Source organism: Amphibalanus amphitrite, unplaced genomic scaffold (assembly GCF_019059575.1).
Source record: "Amphibalanus amphitrite isolate SeventyFive unplaced genomic scaffold, NRLGWU_Aamphi_draft 000306F_arrow, whole genome shotgun sequence".
Lineage (NCBI taxonomy): Eukaryota > Metazoa > Arthropoda > Thecostraca > Balanomorpha > Balanidae > Amphibalanus > Amphibalanus amphitrite.
In genome coordinates this window covers 508,324-522,372 of record NW_024881801.1, presented here as the reverse complement: position 1 = coordinate 522,372, position 14,049 = coordinate 508,324, and the positions used below count along the sequence as shown (strand labels likewise).

General features: G+C 60.1%; 1 protein-coding gene across 5 annotated transcripts in view; it reads left to right on the top strand.

Moving 5' to 3' along the window:
- Window positions 1-13,631, top strand: part of LOC122388042 (formin-like protein 6) — a 133,920-nt gene extending 120,289 nt beyond the window's left edge. For 4 of the 5 annotated variants that reach the window (XM_043378803.1, XM_043378804.1, XM_043378807.1 and 1 more), the window contains exons 11-16: window positions 4,749-5,003; window positions 6,666-6,767; window positions 9,195-9,320; window positions 11,600-11,884; window positions 12,100-12,292; window positions 12,508-13,631. In XM_043378803.1, coding sequence (XP_043234738.1) covers window positions 4,749-5,003; window positions 6,666-6,767; window positions 9,195-9,320; window positions 11,600-11,884; window positions 12,100-12,292; window positions 12,508-12,625 — 1,079 coding nt within the window. In that variant the 3' untranslated portion in view covers window positions 12,626-13,631. The remainder of the gene's footprint in view (window positions 1-4,748; window positions 5,004-6,665; window positions 6,768-9,194; window positions 9,321-11,599; window positions 11,885-12,099; window positions 12,293-12,507) is intronic. The other variant, XM_043378808.1, reaches the window with a different exon arrangement.
- The last annotated feature ends 418 nt before the right edge of the window (window positions 13,632-14,049 follow it).

Below are 14,049 nucleotides of genomic sequence, written 5' to 3'. Positions count from 1 at the left end.
GGCAGGTCATTCGACCGGTCGCATCCGCCCCGGCGGACGGCGACGGTCTTCGGCGCCCTGAGGCAGCGTGAGTCACGGACTGTGATTCAGTCGCCGCCGCTGTCCATGCAGGCGCAGAGGAACGCGCTGGCGACTGGACGCGGCGTGTCATGGTGCCCTCTGTGGACCCGGGCCGCCGCAGGCCGCTGCAGCTGCAGCTTACATCGCCCGGCGGAGCCCCGTTTGATTACGAGGGGTGGCCATTTGAATTGCAGTACCGTTAGGGCAATGATGGGCCTAGATGTCTTTTTGAATCCTTTTTTTTTGGTATGGGCCAATGCCCATTTCTTCAACATTTTTTTTTTCGCGAACACCAACTCAAACATCACAAAACTTCTGTTGGAAACGGGGATGTACCATGTTCCAATTAATGCAAATGCGGCTGTTTTCTTATCCTTATGGGCGTTTGTTATTGCCTCTATAAACTTATATTTGTTACAGTTCTATGAACTCCAACCGAGCCTCAACCCGGATGGTTCATTCAAGGAATACACTCCGTTTTCCTTGTTCCATGTAGTGCGCTGTTGATTGAAGCCAATAGACGACAAAGTGCCTACGCTTTTGTGCAATGACGTCTGTTGGAAATTAAAGATTTATTTTGTCGTCAATTAGTGCTTAAAATTATCTAAGGCAGCACGAGTTGCGGATGGCAACGGTTTCACTCTTTGATGCGACTTTAAATGTCACGGGTTTTAAAATTCGCCTGGTCATGAAAAATTGATGTCAGCATGTCAGCCAGCTTCTACCTCCGGGTACGTTATTTAATCTGAGACGCTATTTCAAGTGTCTGCACGATGCATATATCTGATGTGCCAGTGGCTGGTTATATTTGCGTCATTCCGGGTCGCTCTGCGGTCCGCGCGGCGGCCGCCCGCGAGCGTCATTGTTTCTCTGACGTCTGACGGGTGCCGGGAACCGGCGCGCCGCGCTCGGCATATCTCCCATGTGACGGCCGCTATTCCTGTCGGCTGGAACGCCGTCTGGATTTAGCGCGCGTCCTTACAAGATCGCAGCTTCCCACTCGGAAATAGCCCGCGGCCAAGGGCCCGTCTCTATGACGTCATTGGCCTCCGAGCGACGATTGGTTGCCGCCGAGACCTTGGCTGGGCCGTCGACTCGGATCGACCGACGCCCTCGCGACTGTCACGCGCATTGCCGCCGACGCGCGTGCTGTTCCGTCAACAAGCGTTTCCGCGGGTGGGAGGCAGCGCGACGAGCCTCAGGGCGAAGCGAACATGTTCTTTGACCTTGCCCGGATGCTGACCTTGCAAGGAGAAGGCAGTGCGCAGTGGGGATGGGAGGAGATCTTGGCATTGTGCCTGCCCGCAGTTTGTTGCCGAATTACTGATGCTAATTTAGACGCGAGGGCGATGCACGCCGACTATCTACTGCAGGTTTAATTGATACCGCACTCTCGGCAACGGCAGCAAAAACACTCGGTCTCACCCGGCACACTCACTTACATGCCCTCCAGTTCCGTGTGACCCGTACGAACCCGGAAGCATGAGCGTGACAGGCCTTATGCGGGCGGCACGCGCCATCGACCGCCGCGCCGGCCCGCCGTCCGTCTCTTCGATGAACCTTGTAAGCTTGGTGACCGAGCCGGTCGCGGTGACCCGCCGTATTCGTACGCCGTCACCCGACGAGCGGTCCAGGACCGACCTGGACCTTCCCGACCCGCCCCGCCCCCTCCCCGGACCAGACCAGATCCGGATGTGGTCATCTGCGAGATGGTCCAGACCGGTCTCCGAGAGCCAGTGAGCCTGAGATTCAGGAGAACCACAGCTTGTCGGCCGGCCGTTACCGTTAGCGTGGCGTTTCAACGGTCTGCTGCCGGTCGAACGAAAGTGCCCGATTTGGGCCGTGCTGATGTCTTGGACACATTGAGATTCAGAGTTGGGGCTGGTGACAAGATCGCGACTTTCGTGTATTCGCACTGGTCGCATCACGATATAACCTTTGATTGCTGATTCGGGAGCAGTTATATGACCTATGATGCCTGGTATACATGTCACTGGGTGTATTAGTTTACCGATCAATCGATTTATGTGTCGCCTGCAACTTGGTTTACGTTTTTGATGCTCACAATCGCTGGAAAACGCCAGTGGCTGTGTTCGGGGATCGGGTTCCAGATCCTGCTTGTGACCGAGTTCGGAGAAGGCCGTGACATTTGACAGCCGTCATTGCTGTCAGAACGGACAACGTTTCGGCCTCCCGTGCACCTACGCGGCCCATCAGTCGGGCGTATCGAGCAAGGACTCTTTTCACCCCGTGACGACCCCTCGACTCCACGACTCGGCGACCCGGCCATGACCTGGGTCGTCCCGGCTGCTTGGGACCGGTTTCCTTCCTGTCCCCGCCGGCGACCGTTGTCCGTCCGTGCAGTCACGCGGAGCGGAGCAACAGCTCGCCAACACGACTATAGGCGCCGGGCGTGCACGGTTCGAATGTCACGGACAAGGGCGTATCCGGAAGACGGCGGCGGTTTGCAGGCACGCCCTGGGATTAGGTGCACCTGTCCGCAGCCAATACTGTATCCGGGCAGTCTTATGGGTCTATTGCAGAACGGTCTGTCGGGTATAATCACACTCGTTCATTGTGTGTGTGGAGCGACGGTAGCTGTACGTTTCTCGATAGTCCTTCATAGTGAGAACTAAGTACACACCCAGTCCGCGCCCACCGGGCCCGTCCGTCCTCGTGGTAAGGAGCACCACTCGTGTCATTACAATGACACATCACGTTTGGTGCACAGATTAGAGGCGGACGCGCCGGGCTGATCAACTACAATGACGCGGCGTGTTGCCACTGCATCGTGGGAGGTGAGAGAGCCGGCACATGGCGCCGGTGGCCGTGCCGGGGCGGCCCGAGCACGCGACACTTGCGTGACCCACCGGAAACGGGGCACGGTGTGACCCCGTGTCGGACCGGGGATTCGAAATGTCACGGTTACTGGCGTCTGGGAGGATCACACTGCCGGCCTTGAGCACGAGGAAACGCTCGAGGTGGTGCTAGAAGGCACCTTTGTTCGTCACGGGTAAAACACCCTCCCTGCTGTCTTCGTCGCAGCTCGTAACGACCGCTACGGCCACTACGCCTCGGAGCACGGCCACTACGCCGCGGAGCACGGTCGCTCCGTCGGGTTGAGTTCGGAGAAGCTCCTACGCTCCGTGATTGGCACTGACTCGCTCCGGTCATCGCCCCCCGAACTCGAGAATGCAGCCCGGCTAGTGTCGTGTGATTTAGTCATGTGCTGTGTGATGTTGGTGGCTCAGTGAAGTCGGCTTTATACGCTTCAGCTTGTCGGCGGCGTAGGCAAGTGACGCACATAGTAGGCTATTGTGCTGCGTCGCCACAGCTTTTCTATCTGGTAATAGGATTAGTTTTTCATTACCCAGGGGTGGTTTTCATTGTAACAATTTCACATTTTTATCGTCTCGAGTGTAATCCCTCCCCGGAATGAACGGAATGCACGCGTTACTTACCGCCCTGTCAGTTTGACGAATTTTGAGCGGGGTGAGGACAGATGTGTCGGAATTTGTCACTCAGTGCCATCCGTGGTATGACATCTCTCGAAGTCCTCTTCGTTTGACCGGGCATTGGGCGAGGGGAAGGGGAGGCGCCAGAGCCAGCCAACTGTCGTGGCTTCCGCCTCACTTTTACGACTTTTTCGAGGCATGTGACCCGTTTTTGTCGTTGAGTTTTTGCGGCCGAGTCTAATTTTCCCGAAGACTTGGCGGACAAAGCAGGCGGGCTCGCGCCGGGCCGACCGCGACCGGGCGTTTTTGCAACTGTGGCCTTGGAGTCGGGGTTGAACAGCCTGCGGTGCGGCATCCGAGACGAGCAGCCATTGGCAGATACTGACGGGAGACCGTCAGAGAATCTCTGAGCCCGTCGTCGACCGCCGCACCCAAAAACGGCACCCGGAAATAGCTTCAAGGGCGCGGCGGCGGAGTGGTGCCTCTGCGGCGGTCGTTGGACCGAGCTGGTAAAGGCTGCAGAGCGGGGAGGGGTGGAGCGGGGGAGGGAGGTGCCCGGAAGCCGCCCCGGGCGCGCTGTGGTCGTGTTGCGCCGGATGCCGCCGCTGGCTCGCTGCCAGCCGCCCCGGGTGGAATGTTGCGCCCGCACGGACCCGGCAGTGCCGCGGTACAAACAGAGCCTCGAATTTATACGACGCAGCGAGATGGGGTCTATTTTGGGCTGGGCTAGGATCTGACGATGAGATGACGCCTCTTTGCCGTGATATCTGGCTTGTTTCCGTGTGATGTCGCTATAGAATTAGCCACTGCCGAACAATGGGGCGGTAGAACCCGTTCCTGTTTACCTTTCCCGGCGCATGACTTTGAGGCGCCGGTGACACGTGTCTGGATCGTCCGTTCGTGTGCATCGGCTGGAAACCTGGATCTGGAGCCGTGGGAACGGACACGTCCTGGCCCGACCCGGCACCGGAAGCCGAGGCTGGTGTAAGCAGGACGCTCACGCCACCTCGCCCTGGTGCTCTATGACCCGACCCGATTGCTGGAAACCGATGTGCCCTCTCGCATGTCGGAAGGCACCACGATGCACTGGTGACACCGGAGAGGTCGTTGATGCACCCGATTGGTAAACAGGCGGCCCATTGTCCGCGGCGCGGCGGTGTTGTGTCTCGGGCGAGCTGTGTCACCCGGTGGAGCCCCTGACGTCCGTCTCACCGCCCTCTCTGTCTTCCCCAGGTGATGAGCAGCGCGGTGCGTCGACCAGCGCAGGCTCGGACGCCGGGTACGCGCCGCCGGCGCCGCCCCGGCCTCCTGTTGACCTGCTGCGACCCGCCGAGCCGTCTCGGCTGCTCGAGATGCTTACCTCCGAGGGCCACTGCTCGCCGGCGGCCATGGCGCGGCCCGGACCGCCGCCGCCGCCGCATCCGCACCCTCATCACCCGCTGCAGCATCCGCACCCACACGCGCACCCGCGGGTGCCCGGCCAGCCAGGTGAGTGTCTGACGGACGGAGCTGGCGGGCGCCGAGTGACCTCTGTATGGCGGGCGCCGGGTGACCTCTGTATGGCGGGCGCCGAGTGACCTCTGTATGGCGAGCGCCGAGTGACCTCTGTGGTGGGAAGGTCGCGGACAAGGAGAGGGAGTGGTCGGGTCATTGACAGCGGCATCGTGCTGCTGCTTACATGCTCGGCTGGACCGGCGGCTAACGGAGCATGACACGGAACCCGGCTGCCCTTCACAGAGGGCAGACGGCTAACGTAAGCGGAAACGAAAGGAAAAGATCTGCCTCGGATGGGCCTCATTATAACGGAATTGCCTGTCATGCTAAAACATGATGTAGATGAGCTGGCCTCATCAGGCGGGTGATTATTTTGCCGGTGCGCAGATGGAACGGTATGCGGATATTGCCTCGTTAGTGGGTTTGCTCACGAAATGTCTGTGACATTTTCCGCCCCGTCGTGTCCGTGGCGGGAGTGGCAGCGGTCACCTCGGCGGCGGTGCGCCGTGACAGGCGCCGCTGCGCCACTGCACGTGTCCACTGCGCCAGTTCCGTGTTGTAGCGTGGCCCTGACATTTGCCACCGCAGCCGGTGCACCGTCTTTTGAGTGACCGCCACAGTCACTTAGTATTGTTGGACGGAGGTAAATTATTCAAACGGTTTTTGTTGTGGAGTAGATATGGCATATAACGTGACTACATTTTCCCGCTTGGCTTACGACGGAGAATGTTTGGTTAACCGTGCAACTGTCGAAGCATGGGCACCTAACGATGCACAGCAAAAACTTTTGGCCGTGCAGCCTGTTGCAAAATCAACCGGCGTCAATCGGGCGCAAAAACTCGCCGCTCATTTCCTGTTAGATTTCGTAAACACAGGGTTTCTTTCCCCTGAGTTTGCCGTTTTTGCAGCATTGCCAAGTACCGAGTGACACACTTTCGTCATCTTCTTGTGTGCGAATGAACTTAGTTCCGCACGGTGCCGCTCTAAACGTCCCCTCCACCGAATTGTACCGAGACGCGAGTGGAATCACTTTCGTTTTCGGTTCTCACGGTCCATTCGTATTGTACCGGCGGGTGACAGATCCCCGTTTTCCGATTGTCGGGAGCTGATCCCATTAGTCACATCATTCTGTCCCCTTCCCTTCCCTCCTCCCCTCCCCTCCCCTCCCCTCCCCGTCATCCCCGCTCCGGTCCCCATTCCGCAGAGGTCACTCGCCTTGCCGCTCCAAATAGAACAACCCTTTCCCTCTCCGTGAGCGATTGTGTCCCCTCCTTTCTGTCGCCCGGCCCTCTCGGCCCTCCCCTGGCTCTAGTGATGGATGGGACAAAATGTGTAAACAAGGTCACTGCCCGCTGACTGGGACGCACCGTCTCCTCTCGGGGGCGCTCGGTGATTAATCTAGCTGGACTCGTTGCGTTAAAACCGACATACTAGGAGCTGGGGCCGAGTTGCACAGATCGTTGATAAACTGAGAGCTCCACTTCAGGCTGTAGGACATGACGCTGGGAATTTTCCATAGCTGATAGCCCCAAATAGTCGGGTGCAACTGGCCACTTTCTCACATGGAGGGAGTGGCGCGCGCGGTGGCCGCTCGGTGTGAACGCCGGCTCGACGCAACGCACCTGGTCCTGACGCGCCTGTGCCTCCGCTCGACAGGCACCGGCTCCCTGCCGCCCAGCCCCGCCGACAGCGGCGTCTCGGACGTCGACAGCAGCAGCGGAAATGCCAGCACCGACGAGCTAAAACCGCGACTTCACAGTGAGTGCCGACGCTGTACACAGCATGTCTTGGTGTGTTCTCATTTCTTGAACTTTCCTCTTTCCGTCCTGGGTCGGGTTAACCTTTTGTCCTTGAAGCTCGCACAACTGGAGCGCCAGAAAGTGAACACCGTCGCCGTCCAACCACGTGGTGGGACATCTGCTCGACGTGTGCATTTCACCCCCACCCAATCCGTTCAGTCACTAATTATGGAGTGCCCCGACAACCAGGTCATCGTCCTGCACCCCTCCCTCGCCCCTGGCCGTCGCGCCGAGGGGAGCCCTCGGGCGCCGCTGACCGCTGCTTCCGGCTGTCGATCTGGCTGTGAGGGGAGCTTGACTGCGGCCGGCCGTGCCACGGCATACACCGTGCGTGCGACAGTCAGTCCCGATCGAACCTCCAATCAACGGGCTCGATGGGACGGGCTGGTTCACGGGCTAGTCCTCTACTGGTGGTGGCAGACGGGTTTTTGTAGGTGGTCTGATTTAGCGGTCCCCGCTGGCACTCGCCGGAGGAGGGGGAGCGAGGGTGACCGTCGACTGGCGGCCCGCCGCGCGGCAGACGTCTGGCACGCAGGGGAGAAACAGGGACACAGACAGACAGTGTGCGCCGTGTCTCAAGGTCAGAGCACGGCTGGTGCCCTTTCTAGGTCGGGACCGGCGCGGAGGTGATACATAGTCACGAGTTGGCTTTGTCTTCACCTGTTCGGCGCTGTGTGACGCTATGTGCGTTCCCCACACGCACAGGTGTTGATGGGGCGGATCGGACCGACGAAGGCCGAACCGGACACTCTTCAGCTGCACAGTGGAGCGGCTCTAGCCGAGCCGGGCCGATCGGACGGTCGGTCGGCCGCTGCAGCCGGCCGGCCGGACAGATCGGCACCGATGGCCTTCGGATCGTATTTGTTGTCGGAACGCGACAGCTCTGTGCAGGCCGCCGCCGTTGGAACGCGGATCCGGCCGTGGTCGGTCGGGTCGGCAGAGGCGCCGCCAGCACGGTCCTCGGGGAGGACCAATGTCAGAAATGGCGATAAAGTCACGTGGATGAACACATTCCTTCAGAAGGATGAAGGACTAGGTGAGCCAAACCCTGGCGAGGCTGGACCTATGTGTCTTTCGTTGATGCCCTCAGCTAAATGCGGACCTAGCAGAGAAGTTTTATCTGCTGATGAGAGCCCCTCTCGGCCTGTTTTGCTCTGCAGGCTGCGTGCTAGTGCGCCTGTCGGAAGTAACTGCTGCTGCAACACGCCCACTCAGCAGACTGTTTGTCTCTCTCGCAGCCGCGGCAGACGCGCTGTGTCGCAACAGCGCCGCGTTCGTCCCTGAAGCGTCAGCTTACGCCGCACCCTTCTTCGTGCGGTGCAAACGGCGTCAAAACGCCGCACTCGTTCGAACCACTTTCCGGGAACCATCGTGCGCTGATGTAACCCATCCGGTGCCACACCTGAATAGTGCGGTTCGGGCCGCCAGCTGCATTGTCCGGCTCGGCTTCAGTCCATTCAGTGTGACATTGAAGTGCGACCGCACGGTCACTACGTCGGCGCCCCTCCTCTATGTGGGGCGTCGCTGAGCCCCCTTTTCCGGGGGGTCGTGCCGGGAGGGTGCCGTCATCTCCCTAGGTCATCGTACAGAGCGGATTAGCGAGCGCGCCGCGACCATGGCGGGGCGGAACGATGAGCTCATCGCTCTGCAGTGTGAATGACCGCTCTGCAGCGCGTCACGCGACCGTTCAGGGGACTCGTTAGCGGTCTGCTATCGCGTCCATCTCGCCGTATCGCCGGTTTTGTCGCCGGACGCTAAATCTCCCCACCGTACCACTCTTGGTGTCGGTACAGCCACCTCTCAGTATGGTGTGTAACCACCCCGTAGCGTCTGTCACTCGCCGTCGCCCTGGGTCTCCCGGATCGCTGCCGTCGGCTCTCAGCAGCCATAAACAAACCGGCGAGAGCCGCGGCCTGCCGGCGCTGCACGGGTGTCGCGCGGTCGCGCGGAGCGGTGACCCTGGCCGCGGCGCCGCCGCCGCTGCTGCAGCCACCTCTTTCCGGGAGGGAGGGAGGGCGGGCAGGGAGCGCTGGCGGTCTGCCAACCGGGGCCGGACAGGCGCGCCGCGGCCGCCGTGCAGGGACGTGCGCCGTGCTACCCGTTACGACGAACTGTTGTGGCCGCACGGCGACGGCGGCCATGTTGTGGGCAGGATTATAGACGAGCCCGTAAACGCCATTCAACGCTGCAGGGATTGCTTCATTCTGCTGCCTGGTGGAAGCGCATGACATTTAGTTGATTGTGCTATGAATGATGTAGGCGTCAGCTTACATTTTCACGTTGTGTACTGCGGTGTTTGACTGCTGTACCGAGTACTGTCACGTGTTTATGTTCCGGCGCGCGGTGCCATGTCCTGGGCTGACCGGACGGCCCCGTTCCATTGCAGTGCTACCAGCGGCACCCGAGGACGGGCACCACCCGGCGGTCCCGCCGCACCCATTCTATGGACAGCAGCCGCCTCCGCAGCGGCACCCGTACCGGCACCAGCCGTACCCGCCTCAGCGGCCACCTGGTGAGTGCGCCACTGCGCAGGGGCACACTGGGTCACACAAGGTCATGCACGAGTCACACGAGCCATGCAGGGCCATACAGGGGTCACAAAAGGTCACCAGGGGTCACACTCGTCCGCCGACGGGGTCGTATTGCTCAATGATAGGAGGGGCTAGGTCAGAGAACTGGGATAAAGGGCTAGTTCGGTTCAGCGGCTCTGAGCTGGTTTAGCAATGAGCGTCATCGCCCCTCTCTGCCACACCCAGTTCGTGACACTCGGCGGTGATGGGATAGACAGATGATAGACGTGATGATCCGCCATCACGGCGGAAAAGGAACACCCGAGCCACTCCTGCCACGTGCAGATGGCGAGGCTGAGCCTTCGAGCGCGTGACCAGCCTCTTTGGCCGCTCTAACGGCTGCTAATGCGTGTCCGGTCGGCAGGGGCTGGCACAGACCGGCCCAGACGTGATGAACCAGATTGCGGATGAAAGAGGCTGCACGCTCGGCCCGGGTTTTATGAATTCCCCGCTCCGCTCATGAGGCGAACATTACCGGCCGGCGACTTTAGAGTGAGCCGGTCGTGGATTATGGTGTCGTCGTATGTCGCTGTCATTGCGAGGCTATCTAGGGTGTGATCTGTGTCGTGGGCGCGGCACGCACAGAGTTTCCGCTCGCATGTCGGACTGGTGTCGCGTCGGCGACTTCTGTGGCCCGCCTGCCGACTGAGGTGGCATGGCAACAGTGCAGCGGGGCCGCCGAGGGTTAGGCTGGTCCATGACGCAACCCTGGGGCCGATTTCGGCAGCAATCTGTCAGCTCGATTGCAGGCGCCGCAGCTGCGGACGGATGAGAGGGACCAGTCATTCTCCTCCCCCCTATCCTCCTCCCCCTCTGACGTAAATCCGGGCCAGTCACGACCATGGTCGTTCCGCCGCCGATGCAACTCTTGAGCAAGCCTCCACCGGCCGGTGACCGAGCGGATGTCAAGGTTGGACCGAGAGTGAAAGTGGTCGCTGGGAACTGCTATCCGCCGCCGCAGCCGGGCGCGCAATGGTGACCGTCCTTGTACTCACGCTCGTCCTAAAACCCGCTCCGGACGTTGCCACAGAGATACACAGCCCCTCGTGAGCGGGGATTTATTCAGGGTCTTGTTTCGGAGCCCTCTGACGTCGCTATGCCGGCGGCCGACGTGGCCGGCTCTCGAATCGCTCTCGCTTCCGGCTACCGTAGGCTGGGCGCCGTCGGTGCGCCTAAATTTAGCGGCCGGCGCCCGTTTTAGCTGGCCGTATTGATCGTTGAGCTTGTGGTGCGGCTAACCCTGACCCGTGCTGACGTCACGCGGCGGAAGCGTTGACGGTCGCTGACGTCATCGGCGGCGATGGACGCACCGACGAGCTCTGGCAGCGCTGGAGCCGGCCGGCGGTCGTCGGGGCCGACGCGCGGCGGCTCGTCGTTGGCGACGGGCCGGTGGCAGAGACTGGACCGAGCTGGCTCGTGACGCACGCGTCGGCCGGGTGTAACGAGCGGTGGCAGAAATACCGCGGCCGGCACGCTATTTACTGGCCCACCCGGCGACCTTTGGCGGGGCGCAGCACCGCACGCGAGCGCGTCAACTATTGGGAATCTATGACGGCCGAATGGCTTCAGCTGCTGCGAGCCGCAACGAGAACTGGTGGCCCGGACACCACAAATAGACAGTAGGGTCAAATAAAAATGACCTCTTCCTAGAAACAGAAGCTGGTTATAGCCGGTTGTCCCGATCGGGATTGTGATGAGACTGTAAGGTAAACTTCTGGTCAGCTTTTGTTCGAGTTTGTTTCCAGTACCTGGAAGGGCTATTCTGAGTGTCGTCTCCTGCGTTCGTTCACCGACGGTTATGAATTAATGGGCGCTCTGAGCGGTGGTTTCCATCAGAGTTCGGTCGGCAGGCGACTGAGTGACAGGGCGGGGAGGGCAGAGGAGGGGGCGGGTGCCAACCAGACCCTGTTGGCCCGGGACTGGGAAGGTCACTGCCGGCTAGCAACTGCCGGCCGGCCGGTCCGGCTCGGGTGGACGCTGACCGCTGACCGGCGCCCCTGGAGCAGCGGGCGACTGGTGCCGCTCCGACCGGGCGTCCCGCTCACTGCGCCGAGTTGTTTGTCAAGTCACAGTCGGGCGGTAGGAAATAATGTTTTATTCATGCCCGCTTTGTTTGCTGCTCGGTACTGCTCACCGGAGGAGGGTAGCGAATCGTCTGTGTGACTGCTCCATGTAATACACCCTACCCAGTGAGTTGACGGCCTCTCTCTCTTCTTTCCAGTGTCCGAGTCTCTGTACGGCTCTGCGCCGAGTACCAGCCAGCTGGCTCCGTACAGTACCGGTACCATGCCGCCGGCGGCTCGCCCGCTCTACTCGGCCGGCCTGGCGCCGCTCTACGACACGGGCGCTCTGCCTCTGGGCTCGCCTCTGATCGGCAGCCCTCCCGCCTCCAGTCCCGAGGACGTCTACAAGGCGGCGGCCGCCTTCGACTTCGATATCAGCAGAAGGCGTGGCCGGAAACCGCGGCCCGACGGAGCGCCGCACCCGAAACGCAAGAGTCGTGACGGTGAGTAATCCGGGCACGGATGGTTTCGGGGAGTTATATTCGTGTGACGTGGGCTACGGGTTGGGTGTCTGATGTTGCATCATTGTATAGAGCAGTGAGATGGCTATTTGTGTTCCTTCTGACCTTTGTGACTAACGATGGTCACTCGGATGGTGTAATCCTCTCTCTGAGCTGTCCCGCTGAGCCATGCTGACGTCCGCTCTCTGTTGTTGCAGGCTCGTCGTTGTATCTGTGGGAGTTCCTGCTGAACCTGCTGCAGGACGCCCGCTACACTCCCTCCATCATCAAGTGGGTCAACTTCCGCGAGCACATCTTCAAGCTGACCGACTCGAAGGCGGTGGCACAGCTGTGGGGCCGGCACAAGAACAAGCCCGACATGAACTACGAGACCATGGGACGCGCAATGAGGTGAGATGGTACTCCGTGGTCAGAGGGTGGGCAGTGGTCGCTACTGGCGCGACATCTATAGGGATAGTAGTGGTGTGGTGAAATGTCAACAGATGTCGCTACCTTTACCTCAATTAACTTCGTATGGCAAGAGCGTATGCAGAACTAAGCGATTTTAGATGGCTCGCTTCTTTCATCGCCAGCTTTCTGACGTTCGCCTTTCTCTTGTTCGCCAGGTATTACTACCAGCGCGGGATCCTGAACAAGGTGGACGGCCAGCGGCTGGTCTACCAGTTCAAGGACGTCCCCCGAGACCTCAATGACGTGGTGGAGATCGACTGTTCATCCACGTAGGCGGCCGGCCCGGACTGCCGGCCCGGCCCGCCCTGTACAAACGTGTGATCTGACGCTGCTGTGACGCCGGCGGCGGCCGCCCGACGGACGGAACTGCCTTACGGGACGGCCGGCCGGGCGAGCTCTCGGCCGCGCCCCACCGACCGACCGAGCGGGCGGCCCAACGACATTCTATTTTTACACATGTTGCGCGCGAAAAGTGAGCAGTGATCTCACATTTTCAAGCCTACTTAATGTTGATTGGTATGCCGTGCTCCCATGGCTGATGTTGGCGTGTTGTAAGAGTTTATGCGTATAATTATGATAATGTATATTATGTGTGCCTGGTGTGTGTAGTGTGTACGATGTATGCACTGCGCGTGTGTCGCTCATCCCGTTCGCTGCGATGTCTGGGTGACCGGGCGAGACGCCGAGAGAGGAGAGGAGTGGGCAGAGTTACCCATATTTTCCAGTACCTGATGCCGACGCGAGCCCGCGGCGGCGACTAGCCTGTAATTGTGTTGGCGCGGCCAGAGCCGGTGGCGCCACCTTCATTATATCAGTGTGTCCGCATTGTGCCGGCTCCGAGCGCCGCTCCGTGCTGCCCATGGCTTCCATTGTGCCCCGCCGCCGCTTGCGCCGCTGCTCTCTGTGTTCGGGCCGCGCGTGCCGCCGGCCGCGCCCGCCTCTTTTCATTACGTACATGTCAAGCTGTTGTTTTACCGTACATCCGGCCGGCCGGCGTCCTGCGCTCCGATTGGTCGCCGGTCGGTGACGTCACCTGAGGCACCGGCCGGCCGCGAGAGCTGTCAGTCACTCTTAGTCGGGTGTTGCGCACCCGGGCCGGTTTTATTGTGTCCTCTGTGACCGCACCCGGAGCCTCTCCACGGTACATATCTACTTACGATGGCGGCCGGCGTGCTCAGCCAATCAGCGGCCGCCACGTGGCCGGTTGGCAGAGCGTGACGTACACCCTGCTGTACAACACTTGTGATGTCTCAGAAATACAGAGAAACACGTGATGCTCCCCAAGCGTTTACGGAATGGGTGTTTAGTGGATATAGAGAAGAGAGGGGGAAGGAAGAATGGAAATCGATTGTGGAGGGAATGGAGGGTGAGACATTCAGCTATGGATGAAGGCTGAAAGAAAACCGTGACTTGATTCGATAAAAGCTTGCGTACAGACAGTAGAAGTTCGAGACACAGAAGCACAGGCGCAGCGCTATGAGAAGGGTCGCAAACGATTTGAGCCCAAACTAAGTCGAGTTCGGTTCTGCTTACACTGCTGAGGAGCACATGCAAGTAGGTACTGTCTGACTGATGCTATTGTGTTGTTTACAAACGAAACCCTGCACAAGACAGTAACTCAGACACTGTCGGGGAGGTTGAACGGGTGATGAACAGCGTATGGGGCTCATGATTCCAGCCTGCGAGCAGTGAACAGC